Consider the following 25,422-nt stretch of genomic DNA (forward strand, 5'->3'; position numbering starts at 1 on the left):
TGTTCAGTATGGCCGCTGCAATGAATGCGGATAAGAAGTGCAGACTCAGGGTCTTAGAATTGCCAGGGGAAGCGTTCTTTCTTTCTTTGCATTTATTCCCTCACACACCAAAGGCTGGATTTTCTCAGTGGTCTCAGTGAACTCTGTAACCTCTCCAATCACCATTTCCAAATATACATGAATTCCCTATTCCTGTGCCATTCTCGAGAGGTGTGTGAGCATAAAACACAGAAGCTATCTATTTCCGCACCGTGCTTCCACAGTTTGGATCCCCTCCAGACACCATTCTGAATATGATGATCGGATGCAGGGCGCTAAAAATGGTTCCTGCCGCCGCACAGAACCTTTAAAGATCCCTTAGTAGCTATCCGGAGACTGGAATTCAATTTCAGTTCTCCACCCTCTGGCCAGCTGTGGATTCCGAATGCTTACAGAAAACACCAGCAGCACGCACTTCACGGCAAATTCCATTTTTCTTCTGCAGTAGAAATGCAAGGCACAGTCACAACAGTCGTATTTTTGCTTAGCAATACAAAAGGCAATAATGGGCCTCGTCAAGGGGGAGCAGGTCCTTTTAAATTTTTATTTTATAGGTAGCTTTAACATAAGCTTTGGGTACATTCACCTACTGCAGCAAGCATAAAAACCTCTAAGCCTTCTAATTAAAATGCTTTATATTTTAGTCCATTATATGTCAAAGCATGACTTCTTAAATTCTTTTATTACAAGTAGTTTGTGCACATGAATGTCATATCACAATAGCAAAAAAAAAAGAGAAAGAAGGCATGTAAACTTGTACAAACTACATAAATACTATAGTACCTGCCTTGAAGCTATTCTTTCTTTAAGTCGGCATAGTCTCTAAACATCTTACACAGAAGATGTTGGTAGGTACCCTATGTGTGTGGAACACTATTTCTGTTTTTGACTGATCTGTCTTTCATTGGTCTTTGAAGGAGAGAAATAAAACATCAAAATTCAGTCCATAAGGAAGATAAAGTATACTGGCAGATTTGGGCAAACTACTAGCTATGCAATTACCTTGCACACTGAGTCCAGCAAGCCTAGCGGTGGTGTCCAGATAGCCCAAATGGAGGCTCTGGTCATGCTCATACTCCATGTTATTTGGAAGAGGTCCAGCCTGCTTGTCAATACTATCATTCTCTCTGCAAGACGGTTGCCCGTTTAGAAGTGAACACCTTTTCTCTTCTTGTTTAGAACACAAAGTTCTTTCTAAGGCCACTAGCTCGGACTGGAAACTCTAGGAGACTGTGAATTCAGCTCACCATCACTGACTTGACTCTTTACAAAGCAGCTGAATTGCACACCCACACAGAGCACATGGCCTCATGTACCTAGAGGACAAAAGACTCTTTACACCCCAGAAAAACGTCAATATTTCCATATTTTCAGTGTTCTTTTCAATAAATGTTTTTCCTCAGAAAGTTCATCTGGTTGTAAATCAAGTTTACTCCAGAGCCTGTACTGGCTTTTCCCAGATTCCTACAGTACATCGAGCTTCTGGCCAAGGATTCTTTGGGGAAAACAAAGTCCACTGCTAAAGCATTTTCAGACATCTTAAATGCAAGCAGAAACAGCTACCTAGTGTCTAGCAGCTCCACAAGGAGGCTGAAGTATGACTATTTATTATTTCTTTTGACCTACACCCTTCATCGTCTTTGAAAACATGAAGGTAATGGTGGCAAGATGGCGGCAGAGCCCAGAGCTGGAGGATGACTTGAGATGTTCACAGACAGCAAGCAGGAGTCCACTGTTTCTGTCTCCCTTTCCTGTGAACTTTCACTAAAGGCAGTATCTTATCTTCCTTGAAAACGAAAACTTTGTAACCCCAGCGTGGAGACCTCAGACAACACTGTCTGCACATGGGCTTTGTTAGACAGCCAAGCATCCTTAGCAGCTCTTTCCCCAGAGGAAGCGGGCAGAGACGTCCTTGGCTTAGGAGCCGTGGCCGACGCTGTCCTCCAGGTACTGGCTGCCGGTGTCGCTCCTGCTGTGGATGGTGGAGGGGATGCGGGAGGGGCGCCTCTCGGCGTTGCTGTCCTGCGGGGCGCAGCAGATCATCTTCCTCATGGTGCTGTACATGTCCTCGTCCTTGTACGAGTAGATGATGGGGTTCATGACCGAGTTGAGCAGCGCCAGCAGCAGGAACCAGCGTTTCACGTACTGCACGTTGCACTGCCTGCAGTTCAGGCCGTCCAGCAGCAGCAGCACCAGCCCTGGGGTCCAGCACACCACGAAGGCACCTGCCGGGAGAAGTCAGGAAGAAGTGAGGGCTGCTCAGACCTGGGGATGCTGTTTCAGGGTTTCTGTTCCAGCCCTCGGTGTTTCCTCACCCGCTGGGAGAAATGACAGCCTTCAGAAGAGGGTTAGCATTGGATGGCTGGGACCCCCTCTGACCATCCCTTGGGTTCCGCCTCGCTGTCATATGCTCACCCAGATTTATTTTTATATCTTTATTAACAAAAGCTAATCTTCAGAAAGTAATTATAAAGTGCTCTACGAATGTGAGCCCCAGAGGTTTTTCCAGAGCCCATCAGAAGGCTGCTGCAGCTGCTCATATTTGATAGAAGGGAAACTGAGGCTCCGCTCTTAGCGTCTGTGTGCAGGGATCCAGCACTCCTATTCCTACCCTTTCTGTTGTTCCGGACTTCAGATTTCCTAATCACTTTCTTGAAAACGGTAGGAATGACTAACACACCCCACACAGCTCCCCCACCCACCCCACCCACACCAAGTCACACTGTACAATGGGCTTTGTGAGGGGCAGCCACGGCTCCTAGGGCATTTTCTTTCGACTTTGATCAAGTCAAACGCTCCATCCATCACTCACACACACTGGGGCTTCCTAAGCCGTCTGTTCTCGGTGACATATTCGTAGGCTGTTTAATCGTTTGCCGTGATCTCCACCGCCTTTGTAAGAAACCATTCTCTCGTGGTACGATGGCTAGAAATGTGTTTCGTAGACCATGCTGGAACATGAGCACCATCTGTTAGTGCCTGGATCACCCTGACCTTCCCGCTCAGCTCAGTGATGTTGAAAGAAGTACAGTAGTCTACTGTTTAATTAGCATAACCTCAGGCAACAGACAACAGCTAACGTCTTATGCTTGTTATGAGCCAAACCTGGTGGGAGAAATGTTTTTCTTGATGAACTCATAGGGTCATGCTATGAGACAGGCTGCAGAGAGGTTATGTGTCTTGCCCATAATAAATTGCTCTTAGGAGACACCTGATTTCGAATGCATCCTCTCCTTCCACGGACGGCATCTTCACTGTGGTGTGACCCATCTCCTTATCATGGTATAGTTCTTTTCTCTGGGTGCCCTTATAATGCACTGCCTACAAGTCAATAAATATTCACATCAAGCTTACCATATGCTTGGGGCTGCGCCAGACAGTGCTAGGGAGCAGAAAGTTAATGTGGAAAACAGAATAGGCAAGTCAACCAACTACTAGTGACTTCGATGGGTTAGAACACTCTCCGGGCAGATTTCTCCTCGTTGTTCACATAAGTCTGGCCACACGTGAGTGTCAGAACTGATGAGAAATGGTCCCCAGTACTCCGTTAGAGCCTCTGAGCTGTGGCTTTGCTTCAACCCAAATTGGATGTGTAAGAGATAACAGAAGAGGTCAGCTCTCTGTTTTATAACGATACATTACCAAACCAATTTTTTCCCCATCACACAAAGTGTTTTTTTCTTATCTGACTAATGTGTGCAAAGAACTGGATGGGAGGTCAGAAAGAATAACTAGGTCCTCGGGCACTTATTGTACAACTCCTGGAGATCCACATCATGGCAGAGAGGCTGGGCTTCCTTGGCTGTAAACCAGGGACTTTAGGGTACATCTGGATCTCCAAAATCTTTTGGTGGGTGTGCAATCAGTTTAGTGGATTTTGACCATTTTTAAAAAATAGGAGTAAAATAGGATGGAATAACTCGCAGTTACACAAACCAAGGGAATTATGGTTTTACTGAAATTTTATATGTTACACGTGGGTGCAATGCTGATGGAGCAGTGTAGCTATGCTTTTAAAAGAGATATACTTTTTATTACTTTTAGTGAGGTGCATTTACGTAGGTATGTGCACTTGAGTGCAGGGGTCCAAAGGCCAGAGGCATCAGATCTTCTGGAGCTGGAGTCAGGTGACTGAGAACTGCCTGACGTGGGTGCCGGGAACTGAACTCGTGTCCTCTCAAGAGCAGCATGGACTCTTCATACTGAGCCATCTCTCTACCCCCCAGGGTGCTACTTCTCATTGCTGAGGTTGGTGGAATTTTTGAAAAGCACCAGTGTGAACCAGCTTTGAGGCCCTCTTTGGCTCCAGTGGTCTGGAGTTTCCACAGCAGCAAACCTCTCTTCCTGCTGGTGTTTCTGCAGCGGGCTGCAGGGTTGCCAAGGCACCAGAGCTGAACCAAGCTGGGCACCAAATGCAGAGACTCCTGGCTCTGATGCGGAGAGTCTTTTCTGTATGAGATCGCCTAATTGCAAAGAAACCCCAGTGGAAATGTTCCAAGGTTCTCGGGAAGAAAGGAAAAGCAGTGTCTGATTTAGACTTCGTTAAGCACACAGCAAAATTTGTAAACATGTAGCTTCCAGACCAATGAGAGGGGGTGATGGAACTGAAGGAGGGGGAAAGCTCTCAGTATGAAAACAGGGAGTTTTCTCTCTGTGTGTGTGTGTGTGTGTGTGTGTGTTTAAATCTTAAAAGCTTTATTCCCCACTCAGCACATTGATTTATATTGGTCAACAGGTGACTAAACACTACAAATAAACCTTTAAGTTGGTGTCTCTAACGTGGTAGTTCTCTCTCTCTCTCTCTCTCTCTCTCTCTCTCTCTCTATGTCTCTTTTTCAAATAGTGTATTCAATAATAATGTGACACTTTTTTTGTACCCCAATTAGATGTCAGAAGCTGCTTTAATAACTGTAGATGAGTTAACTACTTAAGTTTCAGTTAATTTCTTAGAAATAAGCACTAACACACTTTTCATCTTAGCCCTGAGGCCCAGTGCCAGCTGATATGCTCAGAGGCGTCCAGGTGGTAATGGCAAGGCCGGGATTTCAAGCCAGGGAACCTGTGCTAGGCTGGGTGCCTGACCCTTCTAAAGGAAAGGAAGTGGAAGGGTCGCTCCTGAACTTCTAAGGTTCCCACGTTCAGTCTGTCACATCTGACTGGGGAACAGCTTCCAAGTCCATTTCTGAGGTACATCAGGAAGGAAAGGGAGAAAAGAGACCAGAAGGCGAAGGGAGACGAGGCAGACAGCAGGAGAAGAGAAGCTGGCCACGCTGATCTTCTGTTGATGTGGTTTCTGACGAGAAACCAGGCACATCTTCTTTGAAGGAACAGCCTAACCTTGGAGGCTGAGAACCTAAGGAACAGGTGTTTCATGCTGAGGCCCACGTCCTAGGCAGGAACTGGAATAATGTAAGACTCCGCCCCCTGGAGGCCAGGTTCTCACAGGAATGTGTAACAGAATGCAGGTATGCTGATCTAACAGCCCATTTCCTAGAGGTTTCTACCATATGCCAGCTGTCAGGTATGAAACCACTCTCTCGAAATATTTTAAATGATTTGTCAAGAATTGCTTGAGCCCTGGGGACCCGTAATGTAGAAACCTCTTGAAGGATAAGGGAAATAGTGGATAGGTACAGGTAACTGTGTTAACCCTTAAAAATGGGAGGAAAGGGTTGAGATCCAGCCGGTAGAGTGCTTGTCTAGCATATATGACGCCCCGGGTCCTATCCACCGCCACCGAATACATCAAATGGCAGTGCACTCGGAGGGGTAGAAGATTAGAAGCTTAAGTTCATCCCTAGTTGCATAGCGACTTAAGGACAAAATGGGACGCACAAGACTCTGAGTCAAGTGAGGTGGGGTGGAGCGTGGGGAGAGGAAAGATATCCTGGGAGGTTCAGACCAGTTACTCCCTCCCAGTCGTCTGTAAACTCTAGAAGAAAAGAAAACCTTAAAGGAATGTGCTTTGTGTTTCTTTGACTCGATGCACCGCAATTATTGCTAGGAACTAACTACCAGGGTTGAAAGAAGCTCTGATAAGATCAAGTTTGCACCTAACAAAGGAATCACCATTAACCAACAGGCATGGGTCCATTGCAGCCTCACTGGGGATGGGGGACGGGGGGGGGGTGCATGGAATTAGGAGTGCTTTTCTTGGAGAAGAGCAGACAAGGGAAGACGTGGGTCAGTTGTCTTCTCCAGCCTGCGTGTTGGTCATACAAGAGACAGGCGCGGGCTTGACCCAAGCTGCTCCAGAAGGGCACGTAAAACAAATGGAGGCGTCCAAAGAGCTAAGATGTGGATGTGAGACCTGGAGTAGACCGAGGGATTTAAGAGAAGCCTGCTCTTCTGCAGGCCAAGTCCTGCTGGGACAAGGGTTTCCTTTGCATCCTTCTAAGACACATACAGAGGAGAGATTTTTAGGTTAAAATGGAAGGTATGCTGAGTTTCTGCTGAGCTTTATTTCGTGTAGGAAATCGCCAAATTCCATGTAATTATTAGATTCAACTCATTGTAAAATTCAGACAAATTTGACTTTCAGGACATATGCAAAGCCTTGGTTAAAAACTGATCAAGGTGATTTCTCTAAACTGGGGGTTCCCCAAGTTAGCTAGCCAGCTGAGTTACAAGGAAGTGCATGTGTGTATGTGTTCCTGTGTGCGTGTATGTGTGTATGTGCAGGTACACGCGTGTGAGTGCACATTCACATCTGTGCAGAGGTTAGAAGACAAACTTGGAGTCTATGTCTTACATGCTTTCCACTTTATTTTTGAGATAGCCACCCATCAAATGGTTCAGTCCTGCTGGCCAGAAAGTGGCAGAGCGGCGCCTGTCTCCATCCACCCTTCACGGAGATTACAATCATATATGGCTGCATTCAGGTTCTTTTTGATATAGGTTCTGATGCTCAAACTCAGGTTCTCATGCTAGCACAGAGTATACTTTACCCACTAAGCAATCTCTCCAGCCCAACAAGAGAATATTCTAATACTCTACCTTCTGATCCCCGTGGACCTAATATCAGCATCTCTGGGAGGATGTGGAAGTGTGAAGGATTCACTAATTGATTCCCTGGGTGAGTGTAAGATACAGCCCATTTTGTGAACTATCTCTGAACTGACCCAAAATGATCCAAACAATCTGACTCTGATAACAAAATTAGACTTCATAAATATATTAAAAAAATACAGAAAAGGGAAAAGACAGACATCCTTAAAATGAGAAAAAACCGTATCTCTAGTGTTTAATATATTCCCCCCAAATTTGAAAAAAATGTTCATGAACACGTGTATAAATCAATGTATAAACCCTAGCCTCAAAACTAGTCTGCAGGCAAGACACACATGTTCCTCCCTGAGTGCCATCAGCCTTCGGTTCTGTGTTGCCAGAAATGCCTCTCACACCCTAACCTGAGGTCTACTCTTCTTTCCAAACTTGGTTCAAAAGCTTCTTGCTCCACTGGACTGCTCCCATCTCTCACCAAAGGGATCCGTCCTTCCTTTTGGCCCTTCCAGCACCTTCTACTGCAATACTGGCATGTCTCTGGGCCCCTGCCTGCTTCATCCCATGTTATCATACCCCCAGAGCCCTTGGCCAGGCGGAACATTCAGAGATTTAGATGTACTTGCCACTTAAACCACACCCATATAAGATTGCTACCTTAGTCTCTCAGGTGAAACTTTGACGTTTAGAACAGCTGAGACTGAAGCCAGGGTTTAAGGCCCCTTTTCCCTATGCTGGCTCCTTAGCATTGTGTATTATTCTCAGTGATTTTTAATGCTAAGGTCTTGTCTCCCAGGCCTTTCATAAGTCCTGTAAGCAAACAAGCTTTATCTTTATCGTAGACATGTTTCTAGTCCTTAGTATGAACCCCTACATTCATCAACAAGGGAGATTAACTCAGATGACCCAGACTGGAGGCTCCCAAGAGCCGTGTGGGCCAGGCACTGTGCTAGCTAGCTGAGCCATCAACTGTCATTATGGACGGCGTACTACCCTACTTCTCAGAGCTTGGCAGGAGTGGAAACCAGGCCCAATGACCCCAGCAGCTTGCAGAGAAGAGCTCAGAGGAAGTAACATTCTGTTGAGCTGGGTACTGAGGGTCAAGAACGACTTTCAGAAGGGTCAGAAACAGCTCGAGGCACCTGGGGAATCCCAAACAGCCCAGGATGGTTTTAAAGCAAGTGAGTGATTAAGGAACTCAGATGGAGCCTGAGAACTGAAATCTAGGCAAGCTCGCGCACACTGCTCAGGAGTTTGGTTTGGCGTAGCTCAGACTCAAGATGCCTTCTCCAATGACTCCAGAGAAGTAAGCTCGGATGCTCGTGGACATCCACTCCAGGTGATGAAATAACTTGTCTTCCAAGCATCCGACATGGTATGAGTTATGAATCTTTTTGAGAGAATTAAGAAAACATTTCTTTGTATGGCCCATAAAGGAACTCCAATAAGGAAGACTAGGTCAAAGGTTTCTCAGATTTTAGCTGCTCAATGGATCATAAAATCAATTTACTATTTCACAGCTGGCATGGAGAAGAAGAAAAAAACACACTGAGCAAAAAGCGTCATCGTATATAAAGTGGAGTAAATGTGTATTTGTTTCATAAAACATGTGGCAGTCACATGCACGAGCATGTGTGTGCTGGGCTGGGGTTTGGAAGCTATGCTGTCTCTTACTGCAGATCCCAAGTGGAAGTGGAAATTAAACTTAAAACTCCACTCCTATGCATCAACGGTTTTCAAATCACTTTTTAAAAGTGGATGAAGATTTCTCTCAAAGGAACTTTCTCATCAGAAATTTTAGGCAGGTTTTTCTGACTAAGGAAAGCAGGGGAGAGAGGAGTTTTGGTTGAGCCCCATACAGCAAATCCACTTTTATTTTTCCCCATGAGTTTTTCTTCCCCATCATATACTGCTGTGGTTTGAATTCACCCCCCTCCATAGCTTCATGTTTTTGAACACTTTTCCCCCCTGCTGATGGAAGTGTCCTGCCAGGCTGGGGAAGCTCTGGGGGTGAGGCCTCATTTGGAGGAAGTGGGTCACTTGGGAGATGGATGCTTGGAGTATGATAGGTCTGCCTCCTTCCTCTCCCACCCCTGCTTCTTATCGGCCCCATGCTCTCAACAACGCGGGCTAAGCAACTTCTGTTGTCCTACCCTCCTTACTGTGATGGACTTGAGCCTTCTCTATGGACCCCTTCATGTTGCTTCTGCCTGGTAGTTGGTCATACACATGTCAAGTCCTTGGCAGTCTCACTGGCCACGTTCTGGAAACTACCACTATACAAGGTAGTTTGCTGATACTGTTGAATCTTACATCTATAAGTCTTAGATTTCAGAGCCAAGCTTTATCCAGACTCTCAGATGGACAGGAATAGGTGGAAAGGGAAGTCTGCTCCCATCTGCATCAGGATTGCCCCAGGAGCTCACTTACTGTTCCAGTTACCAACTGAGAATGAGGTGTGCGCTAGGCGTCTCCCTGTTTAACCCGTTCCCTTGGAAGTGCTCTTGCTTGGTTAACAATGAGAACCTGGCCTAGCCAAGGCCTCTGAAGACTGGCAGAAATCCACATGAAACACTGACCAGGATCTGAAAAGGCCGTGGTGTAAATGGGCAGAATTAGATTAATTTGAGGGCGAGAAAGGAGGGCAGAACTTGAAGGCATCACATACTTGGATCATATTGGCAGTGAGGACAGAGAAAGAGCGGAGAATAGCTCGAAGCATGTGTCTGTGCTTACCAAGCATAGGAGACAGAGGGGCCCTGTCTGGGAGGAGGAGGCAGTTGTCCCTCTATAGGACTGGACATAGACTACCTGCGGCTTTTCTACGGTAGAGAGCAGCTGGCAACAAGGCTATGAGTCTGAGAGCGATGGGTAGAGGTGCTGATTTGGGAGCCATCAGCTGTAGGCTGCAACTGAAGCCATATGCCCTTCGGTTAGTAAATATTTACTGAGTAAGTGCCCAGCATGCCAGATATTGTCTTCGTGATGATGTCATCTGAGAGAAGTCTAGTTCCCTTCATTTCCAAGTGACAGGTCAGTTGTAATAATCACACACGTTGTTTCTTTTTCAAAATTAAAAAAAATTATTTATTTGTTTATTTATTTATTATGTATACAGTGTTCTGCCTGTATATATACCTGCATGCCAGAAGAGGGCACCAAATCTCATTATAGAAGGTTGTGAGGCACCATGTGGTTGCTGGGAATTGGACTCAGGACCTCTGGAAGAACAGCTAGTGCTGTTAACCTCTGAGCCATCTCTCCAGCCCCACTATTATTTCTTTCTTCTTTCTTTCTTTCTTTCTTTCTTTCTTTCTTTCTTTCTTTTTCTCTTCTTCTTCTTCTTCTTCTTCTTCTTCTTCTTCTTCTTCTCCTCCTCCTCCTCCTCCTCCTCCTCCTCCTCCTCCTCCAACCCCTCCTCCTCCACCTCCTTCTCCTCCACCTCCTTCTCCTCCACCTCCTTCTCCTCCTCCTTCTTCTTTAGGTTTTTAGGTTTTTTGAGACAGGGTTTCTCTGTGTGGAACTAGCTCTGTAGACCACACTAGCCTTGAACTCACAGAGATCCGCCTGCCTCTGTCTCCCAAGTGTTGGGATTAAAGGCGTGCACCACCACCACCTCTTAATGGTGTTTTCTGTTCTTTTGGTAACTGTTTTAGAAACTCACTAGCAGTATAATTAGACTATAAATGAACTTTCTTCTCATAACCAAATAAACTAGTTTGAGTGCCATACTTGGAATAAAAAACATGAGCTGTCTTAGTTAGTTTTTAAAGTCTAGTGGATTGGGTATTAGAATATTCGAGTCTAGCACCGAGCTGACAATGTGGCGACAGCAGTTTAAGGTTATTGGAAGCATTCAATTAAAATATCTCACATGCACATTAAAGGTCATGACAGGGACGGTGATGCTCCAGAGGGCCAATATACCCTCAACCATGTGTTTAAGATGGTTTAGCACTTTTTTTAAATTTATTTATTTATTAAAGATTTCTGTCTCTTCCCCGCCACCGCCTCCCATTTCCCTCCCCCTCCCCCAATCAAGTCCCCCTCCCTCATCAGCCCAAAGAGCAATCAGGGTTCCCTGCCCTGTGGGAAGTCCAAGGAACCCCAATCCAGGTCTTGTAAGTTGAGCATCCAAACTGCCTAGGCTCCCCCAAAGCCAGTATGTGCAGTAGGATCAGAAACCCATTGCCATTGTTCTTGAGTTCTCAGTACTCCTCATTGTCCACTATGTCAGCTAGTCCGGTTTTATCCCAGGCTTTTTCAGACCCAGGCCAGCTGGCCTTGGTGAGTTCCCAGTAGAACATCCCCATTGTCTCAGTGTGTGGGTGCACCCCTCGCGGTCCTGAGTTCCTTGCTTGTGCTCTCTCTCCTTCTGCTCCTGATTTGGACCTTGAAATTTCTGTCCGGTGCTCCATTGTGGGTCTCTGTCTGGTTTAGCACTTGTGGGGGTGAGGTGACTCTCACAGTTAGCTTCAACTGTCAGCTTGACACAAACCTGGAGTCGTGTAGGAAGAGGGAACCTCAACTGAAGAACCGCCCAGATAAGAAAGGCCTATGTCTTTGTGACATTCTCTACATTGGTAACTAATGTAGAAGAGTCAAGGCCACTGTGGACAGTGTGATCTTGGGGCAGGTGTCCTGCGTTATATAAGAAGGTAGCTGAGGGAGCAAGTCATGGGAGCAAGCCAGTCAGCAGTGTCTCCTGTCTTTGCTTCAGTTCCTGCTCTTAGTGTCCCTTGCTGGTGGGCTACAAGCTGTAAGATGTGTATCCATATTTTTATCAAAAATTCACACATGCAACCAGAAAGAAACTTTGACACGAGAGTAGCTCACAAAACACCCATAGCGACAAAAGCAGCCACCCAGACTGGTCTCTGGCACATGGACTACTAATTTCATCAAACAGGAGGATATATTTTAAATCTGTTCACTCTGTCATTCTTTGTTTTTAGCCCAGGAGAAAGCCACAGAGCACAAGCAATAATACTAACCTAGGATCCGCAGGGCTGTCTGATTTACCAAAATAGAAAATTACAGCCCCACAGAAAAGTCAGGAGGTGGACAGAATTCTGGTGAAGCAGTCTTCGTGTTTGAAAAAAGTCAAAGAAAATCAAAGCAAAAATGCAAAAATAAATAGGTGTTTGGGGTTGAAGCTTTATAATATATATGTCATATATTAACATAATATTTAGGGGGAAATGTTCTTACAACATTAAATAATTTGTTCCATGATTTAAAAATAATGCTTCCAGATGTAGTTCGTATTCTAATTCATATTTATTTGCTCATGGGGTTTTAAAAGTTGCTTGTCTAAAAGGAGTGAAAATATATAGTTTAGTAAATCTAAACAGTTTGAAATAGACACTGCACAGTGAAACTGCCCATAAATATTCATCCAATGCTGTTGTTCCTGCTGTCAGAAAGCCTGACTCGAACAAATAGTTTTCAGACACTTGTTTAAAATTTGTAGCCAGCTTCAGAAAGTTGGAATTTTTCCTGCCAAGCAGCTCTAAAACACAGTCTGCAGCAAAGGCATGCCAGCTGCAGCCACAGCCCAGACCTAATTCTAGTCTTTAACTTGGGACAAGAGCTGGAAACCGTAAACCCAGCAAGCGGACGCTGCTCCTACCTCTAGATCCCACTTCAAGCAGCTTGCGTGTGGACCCTCACTGTGTTAGTCTTACCAACTGTTCTCTCAAGGATCTCCCTCTGAGGAAGGGAGGAAGGTCAGTGGCGAGCATGATCAGAGAGGGAGCTGTTTGGTATAATATAAATGCTGACAGACACCAATTAGTCACCCAAGGATCTAAAGCTCTTCCCACTGGTCCTCTACCCAGAATGCTATCTTTTCAACTGTAGACATGAAGCATTTTATGACATCTCTGAGCACAGAATGGGATCCTGGGGGAGATAGAAAAAGTCTATCTTTGCTGGTTTGACATTTGCAAATAGCATAGAAAGTTGGCCCAGGAAGGTACCACTGAGAGCCCGGTGGAAGCAACAGGAAGTAGTAGGTACTGGGGAAAGGATGGAAACCACACTTCCTTACAGAGGCTAGAAACTGGAGAAGTAAGCCTGTATCACAGAGGCACCAGCACTGGGGCTAATCAAGCATGATGTTACTTGCCTAGGAGGCCGGATATGTAGCAGAGTGTTACTAGCAGTTGTAGCAATCAAATGGAATTTGTTCTTGAGAAAAACACTGTTTCCATTCTCATGATAAGAAAACAAAAGCTTGAAATCCAACAGGCTCTGAGTTGAAATCCTGTCTATGACTAAGGGCAAATCAGCCAAGATTCCCCAGCCAATTAGCTAGAGAATGAGCAGATTATATGATGCAATGGGGGTTTCTTGAGAATTTAATATGATAATATGTGGAGAGTGTGTGACACAGAAAACACTTTGAACATGTTGGCTCTGACTGTCCAGATAAAACTGGTCCTTCTCCTGCTGTGCCGCTTAGATAACCTGTAAGACCTGACAGTGTGCTTTGCCTGCTATAACATGCTCACATGTACACACACACACACACACACACACACACACACACACACTCACCACTTTCTGCCACTATAACAGAGTGCCACACAGCAGGTAAATTATCAACAACAGAAGTTTAGTTAGTTTATATGCTAGGGAAACTAAACATAGTGCCTGTATCTGATGACCGCTTCATGCTATGTCATACATAACATGGCAGAGGAGCAAGTGAGCATCCATGAAACTGGGGCAAGAGAGTGTGATCTTGTCACAAACCTCCTGTTGACATAATTAACCCATTCCGGGGATATTGGCATTCGTTCTGCCCTCATGGTCCAACAACCTCTTAAATGTCCTACTTCATAATACTGCTATCATAATGACTAAATCTCAGCATGAATTTAGAGGAGATGGCCAACTGTTAGCGAGCATACACGCTCGAGTGTGCAGTTTCTCACATCCCACCCTGTTTCCTGCACTATCTGGGAGCCGTGTTAGGCCGACAACTCAGGAGAGATCATTTAATGAATTGATCCATTCACTTCAGCATAATATATTCATACTATGAATAAAGTTTTATGGTTTATTTTTATTTAAAAAGTAATAAATTATAGGCATGTGTCATATCCATATTAATATGGCTATTGACAGTTTATGTCACTGTTTGGCTAAATCATTTATTTGGTAAATCTTCACTGGTGTTATGTTATACATTTTATTTAATTTTATTTTTAAAAATATTATTAATTTGTTATTTGATAATTTCATAATCCATCAATGCACCTTGATCATATTCAACCCAAATCCAACCTCTCATTATGACCTATTTTTTAGACATTGATTTAGGTCAGGGTGCTTATTAGCTGAATTATAAAGTTCTTTGATTTTCAAGGGTTTTTTTATTTTAAATTTTAAAAAAAAGTTTTTTAAAATTATTCTATACAAACCTCAATCAGGAAAGAAAAAGAAGCCTGGAAACTTAAGATGCTCACAGAATGTTTTTGGCCTCAAGAGTAACTTACCTTCTAAGTGAAATTCCCTAAGAAATGTTTTTTTGGAAATAACACATCTTAGCTTGATAGATGAGGTAGTAGATACTCGTGGGGAGTCTATGAATTCATACCTATGGATTTAGTTATAGACATTGGGAAGTACTCAGTTATGTATATATTTTACATACATATTAGGATATATATATATATATATATATATATATATATATAAAATATTTGTATGCAAAATGTACATTAAGCTATTGAGGAGGAACATGCTAGCACAAGGCCCTCCTATTGTACAGCTCCAGAGGTCACCACTCTGATAAAACATTTCTGTGAGCATCATTTACTTGGGTAATGTGATACCCATATGATAAGTATACACAGGGCTGCACGCAGATACTCATCATGGGCATCACATCACCTAAACGTAGTCTTTCCAGGAATGCACTGTATTATTTCAGGAAATGCCATGAGCCAGTAAGAATATGGAACTTTTAGGACGTGGAGCTTTGCTAAAGGAACTACATCTTTGGGACAGACTTTGGGCATAAATAGCATCACTCAACTTCCTGGCCGCTCTCCCTGATTTTCCGAAGTAGTTGAAGAGTCGGTCTTTCATCTCTCTGCGCTGTCCATGTTCTGGCAGACCTCTCCTGCCATGGTGGATTCTCCCACTGAAACTGCAAGCCCAAATAAACTCTTTTCCCCTTAGTTGTCTTTGGTCATGGTGTTTCATTACAGCAACAAATTATTAGTTATAAGAGCTGCGAGGAAATGGTTAATCCAACGACGCACTAAAGAATGATGCAGGAATAAGCCACACTGAAAGACTTTAGGCAAACATTTTCTGTTTGCAGGCCATTTTCCACCACAGGCACAGCCATTGGTGGTGACAGACACTAAGGAGACAAGTCATTGCTACGTGGCCAGCGTAAGGAGTTAGGGCTAATGTGTATTTAAAGACTCACAAGAAAGATGGGAAAAAGAATTCATCGTCATCATCACTACTTAAAATCAAAACAAAGCAAAACCAACTCTCCTTCTTAGCTCAGCTCCAGAATTTGTCCTGAGTTCTAGACACTGGCTCTAAGACAGAGGAAAAGCATAGTCACCCTCTTCTCTATGACAAGTCACTTGGTCAAAGTAGGCTCGAGAGCCCCTGGACACACAGACACAGGCACAGGGTCATCTGCTAAATCTTAAATCACCAGCGTCCCCAATAACTCATCCTGCTGTTTCTGTGTTTTAATGTTTCTGTTGCTAAGAGTCCAAATGACAAACATTTATGGTTTTTATTTGGCAAGGGCAACATTCAAAGGACCATTCAAATTGTATTGAATACCTTCCTCTATTACTTTTGATCATATCTGAATTTCCCCAAAGCCAATTAGAATCAGTATTTACCAGAATTTGCTTCAAGGAAGTGTAATGCGACACCGTCTTTCCCTTTTAAAGATTTTTATTTAAAGTTTACTTTGCAATCAACACAGCAATGAGAGGAAGAGCAGCCGGTTCCATCCTAAGAATGCAGCTGCAGTGACTGGCTGGTGTTGGAACGGACTGTACCCTAGAGGCACAAATGTGGGCTCGTTATCTTAATCTCCTCGTCCCTCCCCTCCTCACAGGTTCTATTGCCTCTGTGGTCCTTACTTCTCATGCGCATTTAGCTATCAATTTTATTTATTCTCTCATTAAGAATTCTGATTATTTTCTATTTGGGAGAGCAATGTCAGTTAACTAGGTAACTTGCAAATTACAAAACAATTGCTTGGGCTGGAGGTCTAGCGTGTGATGGCAGAGTTGAGGTCTTGGGTCCATTTCTCAGCCCTTGCCCCGCCCCCTGCAATTCCATTATTCAGGTTCAGTCCTTGGAAAAACATTGCTGTCTGAGGACTTAGGTGTCATTTAATAAATATTTATCGAGCCCTTATTGAACCCTTATCAAACCCTTATAAGGAACCAACATTAGTGTTAATTGCTCAGGATTCAAGTAAACAAGAAAGACACAAGAGCATTTTCTCTCTCCCTCTCCCTTCCTCCTCCCCTCCCTCTCTTCCCAATCAGTTCTTTACTCAATACAGCTTTTCGCAGTTTAATCCCAAAGTCACCTCCATTGCAGAGGCCCCTCCTTTGTTCCAGAGAAAGCAGCGGCCACCCTGGTCAGTCCCTTCAATATTATTCTGACCAGGTTCCTTCTGTTGCTCTCTGCAATTATTTTTTATGGGTTGGCTGATTAACTGATTAATAGCCATTACTCAGCTTGGAAAGTAAACTTGAAAGTAGGGACTTTGCCTCTTTAACTCACCGACAGGCACCAGCTGTGCGGTGACGCTTGATTCCATGAGTCAGGAACGAGGTCAAGAGTCAAGGGATCTGACAAACATTCAAGGGCTCCCCATGTGAAGGGTGGGCCTTCCACTAACCAGGATCTTTATTCTCAGCTGCCAACCCGAATTCTAGCGACCACCTCAGCCTCCATGAAATGGGGAACATGTCTTCTGGGTAGCCATTCTACGGGAAAGAAGGGAGCCTTCAACTCTGGCCTCGAGGTTTGTATGAAATGCATTGGGTGCTAATGAGCAGCATGGATCCACAGGAACCTGGAAAAACACGGTGAGTTCGGCTCATGTTCAGGCTAAAGGGAATTAAGAAGATGACTCAGCGGGTAAAGAAGTTACTGTACAAACATGGGGACCCAAGCTCAATTCCCAAAAACTACTTTAAAGAGAGTGCATCCTGCAATCCCAGTGCCAGGGAGGCAGAGGAGGCAACTCCGGGACTGGCTGGCCGGTGGCTCTAGCCCACCTGATCAGTTCCAGACTGTTAGGAGTCCCAGTCTCAAAAAAGCAAGGTTTTAAACGGTGCCTTATGAACTGTGCCTGAGGTTGTTGTCTGGCCTTCACAGTCATGCACAGATGTATGCATACCTGCACACACACATGCGTACACACACGCATGTACACATACATACACACACGCACACACACACATGCACACATACATACACACACGCACACACACACACACGCACACATACATACGCGCGCACACACACACAAGACAAGGAGGGCCAAAGGGAAGAGCAAGGCTGAGCTTTGACCCCATTCCTCTTTCCCACGCATCCCTCTGAACTGCTGCTATCTGCTGAACCCCGTCCTGTTGTCTTTGCTTGCTTCGGTTTATTTTTGAGGCAGAGTCTCGTTCTGGAGCCAGAGCCGGACTGGAATTCACAGTGACCCTTATACCTTGGCATCGCGGCTGGGAGTCACCACTCCTGACTACCCTCCAAGTCCTTTACAGCTTTTTTTTTTTTTCAGGATTTTTCACCATAGCTTTTCCTATTCTGTCCCGGGTTGAGTCAAATGTTCCCCTTTCCCACATCTGTACATACTTATTGAGCTGAACACCAACGGATCTTCTCCCACGTGATTGACTAGATTGAGGCAGTGTCAAGAGTAGAAACATAGCCACAGGCACTGTGATACCTAACTTGGCACGGAGTTCCATAGAGACACCATTCCTACTAAAAACTGGGCTGGGCTAAGCTCCTATTCCTGTACTGGAAAGCAGAGCACAAGCTTCCATATGAAGAGCGCTGCACTTTACTGGACTGTCGAGCCTTTATGGCATCTAATGGAACATTCTAGTCTGTGTAGCCAACCACAGACCCTTCCTGACCTCGGAACAGACACAAGAAAGCAAGCTGTGTGCTTCCCCGTCTTGTCTCTTCCCACAACCGCCAACATGATTCCTGAGTCTCTACAAGTAAGTGTCAGGAGGTCAAGGTGATCTGAACAGGACCTGGCCTCCAAGGGTTTGTCTCTAGCTGGGAATAAAAATAACTGTTGCAAGGTAACAAAGGGCAAACATCAAGTGAACAGAATGGGCAGCAAGACCGGAACTCAGAGTGGTAATGGCGAAGGAAAATGGAGGGGAAGATAATACTTGGGGGCTTGTGAAGAGAACAAAAAGAATGAGATTGTTGGAAAGGAGGAATAGTCATAATTTGTTCCTGTGCTGTTGATCAAACTTATGCCATCGAAACACAGCAAACGCCTTCAATCAGGACAATGTATAGTATACTATACTATAGTATGTATAGTAATGACAAGCTGAGACAGGGGTCACAGCAAAAGGAATCTTGACACCTGTTATCTCAGGAACCTGATACACCAAGGCTCCCCCTCTCATGGTAAAGGGTTGTTATCATATGAAACATGAGAACCAGAGGCTCTTATTACAGCCCTGTTTCCCCACATTTGGGCAGTCAAACATGTTGGTTCTTTGCTTGTTTTTTGAGAGGAGGTCTTGTTATACTACCCAGACTGACCTTGAACTTCTGGTCTCTGGCCTTAAATGATGCTCATGTTTTGACCCCTGGAGCAAGCACCAGGACTGTACTGCACCCCCACATTCAGCTGTGAATAGAGAAAACACACTTATGCTATGCTACACCCTGATTAAGAAATTCTCCTTCTAAGGGTTACTTTTATTAGTAACTGACTTGCTAGCTTTTGATTGCTAGTAATAAATAAGATTAGCAAGATAGAACATACAAACAGCTGTAAAATTTTTGTAAGTTGTTAATTAAGGAAGCAAAACTTCCAAATCATGTAAGTACAGATTCAAAGGCAGATAGGCCCAGGTTTAAAGGAGTCTCTGATTGAGCCGGTGCTCACCAGGCTACTGGGGTGGCTCGTAAGCTAACGGTGCTTGTGGCCAAGTCCAACTACCTGAGCTTGATCCCAGGGATCCACATGATGGGAAAAGATCATTGACGCCCACAAGCTGACCTCTGACCTCCACACAAATCATACCAAGTGCTCTCCCCGAAATAAACAAGTAACTGTAATGCGTTAGAGGTTGCCCACCTTGGTCCGGAATACAGAAAACACATCCACTCTGTCTTTATAAAGGGGGTGTGGGGTGGGATCTCATTTACTCTGTGGAGTGAGGACATCTTGACCAGATTGTCCTCTTGCTCTGTAGGTGCCTTTCCCTCAGCAGCAGAGCACTACAATTTCCTCTTTAAACACACGCTTCTTTGATTGCTTAAACACCTGTGTTTACTATCGTGCACAATGACTAATTTATTTTACTGATACAGACATTTTTACTGGTTAGGCAAACGCCAGTAAGACTTGCCAAGCCTGCTTCCTCATTTGTGTAACAGAAGATAAATTCCTCTCTGGGGCTGGTGGACACATGGGGGAGGATGGAGAGAGAGAGAGACTTTCCCTTTGGCACGAGGTTTTGAGTCAAGCCTCTCTGGATGGTGATAAACTCTTTTTCTATTTCAGGAAAGATCTATTGTGGTGCGATAGGCTGAAACGGTTGATAGAGGGGTAAGGTAGCATCACACATCAATAGCTTGGCCTTTACAGACAGACCACTGGGTTCAAATCCCAGGTCCACTTGTGCCAACCATTATTTAATCTAGTAACCAGCCTGTGCATCAGCTAACATGGATGCCTACCTGCTTCACAGGTTGTAGGGGTAGACTTACTTCTTGTGTGAAGCCCAATTTATAAAGGCTCCTGGTCGGCTTTAAAGATGTCCAGAATGAAACATGTCTCAGGGAAAGACCGGAGAAATACTAAGAAACTAGAGCCATCTGGGTTACAGAAAGTAGCAATGAGAAATCACGGGTGTGTGTGTGTGTGTGTGTGTGTGTGTGAGAGAGAGAGAGAGAGAGAGAGAGAGAGAGAGAGAGAGAGGCCATTACCCGGCCTGAAGGATAGTGTCTTCTTAAAGATAAATTTAGCCACTTAAAGCTAGGTGAATGGAACAGAATCAGAGACCTATGAAGCAGAAGGACCCTGCTGAAACATATCAATTTGAAACCTTTTGTATTGACTCCAAAATACCGTAAGTATTTGGTTTTATTGTTGTTACTTCTGTCCTTTTTCATGTCTATTTTCTCAACTAGATCAGGTATATATCAAGAAGTGAGGCCATATAGAGAAAATTTACATTCATATCCCCAGGTTTTTTCTTTGCAGAGTGGGAACTGGATCAATATCTATTCATGAGTCAATGATCAAATTACTGAATAAATAAATGGGCTTGCTGATACTTGTAGACACTTGCCCAAGTGTAAGATGACATCCGAATACTAAGAGACCAGCAGTTTACAACCCGCAGAGAGAAGAGCCAGGCAGGAGCCCTTGGCAGTCTAGAGACGCAGAGAGCCATTCCTCCGACCTGGGGCATCAGTCTTTTTTCCTGAACAGCAGTTGCGTTATGAATCATCCTGTCTGCTCAGCAGTTCTAATTACTCCTGCCAGAACAAAGGTATTTCATGGGCCTTTTGCAAGAGTGTTTTGCTTTTGGCAGATGATGCGCTTTTAGGCAATTAAAGTGCTTAACGCTATGCCTGCATCTCAGATGAGATGGAGTCCTTGGTGCCCCTGAGAGAGAGCTCTGAGACACTAATGGTAAAGAGACAGGCGGTGGGAAGTCTGGAAGAGCTCGTGCAGATCGTTAGCTAGCTTTACTTTCCTTTGTATCACCTGTTATCTGGGCCACTGTAAAAATCAAATGGGATATGATTCCTACCGTTGCATATAAACTTATGTTCTTGTTTGGAAAAGAATGGAATTTGGATCTGGAATTAAATGATGCTGACTGCTCTTACAGAAGACCCGGTCACTACTCTCTGTAAGTCCAGTTCCAGGGCATCAGCATGGTCTTCTGCCCTCCATGGGCACCAGATACAAAAGTAGTGCACAGACATATGTGCAGACAAAACACCCGTGCACATAATAAACAAAATAATTTTAAATTATTTGGTTGGGGAATGTTTAGAACATGCATACATAATTCAGTTTTATGACATCTACTTGTAAAATATCCTCCTTGATATAATCAAGGCACATTATATGCACATGTGAAAATCTCATAATGATAGCCATTATTATGTGTAATTATCTGTATTAATAAAAACATTCAAAAATGCAAATACACATGCAAATAAACAGCTTCTTTGGTTGGCTGGACTACACCTACTGATACAATGAAGTTTGATCTGAAAAGCTAACTGGGAAAATGGAATTTTGGAAAATAAGGTCTTAGTTTGGATTTGGGGCAGAAAGAGTATTGGACCAACAGCCTGGGAACTAGCCAGGCCCTTGGGAGTAGGGGACAAGCAGAGGAATGTCAACAGCCCAGTGCCAACAGTCTTGTGACTGTGATTAACACCTCAAATGAACCCTAATAAAGCTGTCTTGGCTGGGACTGACACCTGGGTCCATGACGGATGACTTCACAGCTCAACCTCTTGCCCTGAACCGTCCACCACCTGTGTTCTCACGCTCCTGTACTCAGGTGGGGTGAAATGTCCTGAGCTATAGTAAACAACCTTCCCATCTGCCCAGATGTCCAGACATCTAGGTGTCATCCTTTATACAGCACTCCACTTTATATGAGAAAAATCACCAGGTACCAATGGTCCTGCATCCTTAATTTCTCCCTAGTCTATCTGTCTCTCTGAGGGTGGTTATATCAGACCCCATCAATTCTATATATTAACCTAGGAGTCTCTCAAATGACCTCCGGCCTCAGTGTTACCCACTTCAATGCATTCCCTTATATGGTCAGCCATTTTTAAATAATGCAAGTCTAACCAGCTATCTTGTAGCTTAAAAGTCCTCTGGATACAACCCAAAGTCCACCGCCAGAAGCGCAGGCAGGTTTCACGCCTCACCCAACTGACTAGCCAGCTTCCTCTCTGCTCTGAGTAAGTCCTCTTCAGGTGACTGCCTCCTGCCTTCCGTCTTCCACTTTGGGGACTTGGTCCCTGAGCATCCTTCTGCGTTCAATGTACTTCACAGAGTCCCAAGTCAGGGCCTCTGCCAACTGCACAACTCACAGCACTCAGGTTCATAAAAATGACCCTTTACACTGTGTGCCATTATTTAATGCTCACATGTATCCTTTATGGCCATTTTCCCCTTTTGTAGAATAAGGAAGCTGCCTCAGAAAAACCGAGAAAACATCATCTGGTCTAGAAAACTTGCAGATGCTCCCAAGATCCCATGCTGGTACAGAATTTATAGTGATTTACCTTCTCAATTGTCAGTACCATAGGCTAGGTCTCATAAAGGATGCTTAATAAAGATTTATGGATTCAATAAATAACAACAACCTCATGGTACACGTAGTTCAAATCTCAGCTCTTCCCATGACTGACCATGTGACCTTGAGCATGTGACCTTCTCTGCCTAGAGTGGGGATGACGACAACCCACACCTGAGAGAAGAACAAAATGAACAAATTGTAGAGTGCTTCAAAGGGTACCTGGCACCCAGTGAGGATCGCGAGTGTTTGCTTTGAGGCTAGCAGCATTTAACAGCAAAGAAGAATCCACGGGCACTTGTAGAATGGAATGCATGTCACTCACAGGGTTCTACAGGAAAGAGCAACAGCAGAGACGACACGGCAATCCCTAAACACATTCTGGACCTAGAACCAAATAGCGTCACTCCAAGACTGGCTTTACATCACTCTGGTAAGGATTCCTATCGAGCTGCACTCTAAAAGGGGCAGCCAGAAGTTCTGCTGAGCAAGCACACCGCTAGATTGCACGAAGGATGCATTCCTATACATTCCTACACACAAGGAGCAGCTCACACGAAAACTGAAAGAAGAGGTCTCCTTACACCTGTGAGAGTGCTCGGGATGGAAGACCTTCCCTCGACAAGCATTTTTTTCTGAACAGTTTACTAAGGATGGGAATAATTGCACCCTCAGTCAGGGGAGCGGGCTTAGCTGTGTATAATCTTCAGAGCAGGGGAGGTGTCTCATTAAAACAATAACGTGGCTAAAAGAAAAAAAAACACACAACCAAGGAGTTGGCAGTGTGGCAAGAGTTTGTGCAGTGGTTAAACATCGCGTCCCTGGCTGGGAGCAGCGTCTCTTGTGCAAAGGTTATTGGAAGAGAGACCCTGCTTCCAGAAAACACTGGATGGTTTCCACCTAGAACTTTAGTCAGAGCAGACTCTCTGCAGACCTTCATCCTCATAACTGTGACATATCTAAGTCATCACCAGAGTTTTTAGATGAACGGGGTCCAGGCCCTCAGTTATAAGCAACTATAATTCCTTTGTCAGTACTTGGTCTTAAAAATGGCAGCATTTTCATTTGGCTCCATATTTTTCTTCTCTAGATCATAGGCCATAACTGATTTCCTGAAGCCTCTTATCCCATTTTCGTGTACTATATTTTAAATGCCACTTAAAACACAAGCATGACCATAAAAATATTTATCTAAGAGATCTGCAAAGATAACCAGTAATTTCTTATGACACATAGTGTTTGATTTGCTCATTAACTTAATCAAAACATTTAAAATCAACAATAGCTCATTACAACAAAAATTATCATCTATAATGTCAACATTGATGGAAGCAAGAAGATAGTGAGGTCAGTCTGGCTGCCCAGGTAGGAAGGACCCTTCCAAACAGACAAAACAAAAAAGACACGAAAAAAAGGAAAGGAAAGAAAAAGAAATGAAGCAAAAGAAAAAATTTACAACAAAAAGACACAAAGGAAAGGAAAGGAAAGAAAACATTAACAACAAAAAGTCCCATCTGGGGTGTTTTTTCACTGAGGGGGAAATTTCCTTTAGAAAGGAAACCATAGATAATGGTTCCGAATGGAAGTCTACAAAATTTCACTGGCTCCTCTGCTAGTCTAGACACTTCCTGCTCTGCAGTTTCGAGCCACTTCATGTATTCAGTTTCACGTTCTAAGACTAAAAAGGACAGACACAAATCAAAGATTCCACTCTATAGCGGAGTTATAACCACTGTTCTGTGCATATTCCTCTCATAGTCTCTCTCTCTCTCTCTCTCTCTCTCTCTCTCTCTCTCTCACACACACACACACACACACACACACACACACACACACACACACAGCCCTCCTCAGTCAAGCATCCTCACATGGTTACACAGATGATGTCCATGGCAAACATGATTCCCCTGTTGATCAAAATTAGTTTCTTTCAAGTACCCGACCTTGACTATCTGGACCAACTAGAATCCCTTTCCTAGATCCCAGCTTCCAGACAGACAGAATAGTCATAGGTATCAAGGGATGGGGGTCAGAACTCTAGCTCCGGGTTGGATAAGCTGAGTTACTTAAAGGGAATATGTAAGAGGGGGGCATTGTGATACAAGCACCCAGCTGCAGGCTTCCATGTTTCACACAAACAGGACCAGGAAGACATGAATGAGCATCAGGAGAGAAGCTCAGATGAGAACCGGACAGGAAGAAGCCCCAGTATGCCCGGGGCTTCCCAGTCTTACCCCTGGCTGCCCTAGTACATGTCCACACCCTGGCATCATCTAAGACTGCTTCTCTCTTTTCACTTAAGTAAATGTGAGTCTGTCCCTGTTTCTGCAAGCAGGAGGACAGCTAGTGTGTACAATGGGACGCTGCATTTACACAGAGCTTCCAAAGCGGAAATCGGTCCTCTACCAGGTGCTACCCTTTAAGGGTCTCAAGCCAAAAACCAACCAACTAAACACACACCTTGATGCACTCACCAAAGCCCAAAAGTTCCCAGAAAGTGAGAAAGCCCTCACGTGGTACAGCGATGCCAGAGGCTCTGCCGATTCAAATGAACTCGCAAACGACATGCTGTTGACACTTTTCACTTCCTGGAGTAGAGCTCTGAAGACATGCTCTAAGTGAAACCCACTTAAGGAGATTCATTTTTCCTCTGATAAAAATGAGTGTTATTAGAGCAAATGACAAACCTCCCCAGCGCCTGCTCATCATGCTCCCGGAACTGTCCTCTTTAAAAAGGTCTCCTCTGGGAAAGTACTCGTGAGCAAGCAAATTCTCTTCCTCTACGCAGGTGGATGAGGGTAGAACTGGACAGTCTCTTTAGGAA

General features: G+C 44.3%; 1 protein-coding gene across 1 annotated transcript in view; it reads right to left on the reverse strand.

Annotated features, from left to right (window-relative positions):
* Positions 1-558: 558 nt before the first annotated feature.
* Positions 559-25,422, reverse strand: part of Lpar3 (lysophosphatidic acid receptor 3) — a 62,928-nt gene continuing 38,064 nt past the window's right edge. Inside the window, exon 3 of the mRNA XM_041655353.1 lies at positions 559-2,264. Within this exon, the coding sequence (XP_041511287.1) occupies positions 1,957-2,264 (308 nt within the window). The 3' untranslated portion in view covers positions 559-1,956. The remainder of the gene's footprint in view (positions 2,265-25,422) is intronic.

The sequence above is a fragment of the Microtus oregoni genome, unplaced genomic scaffold, assembly GCF_018167655.1.
Source record: "Microtus oregoni isolate MIOR12 unplaced genomic scaffold, Mior012 000000F_ref0000247, whole genome shotgun sequence".
Taxonomy (NCBI): domain Eukaryota; kingdom Metazoa; phylum Chordata; class Mammalia; order Rodentia; family Cricetidae; genus Microtus; species Microtus oregoni.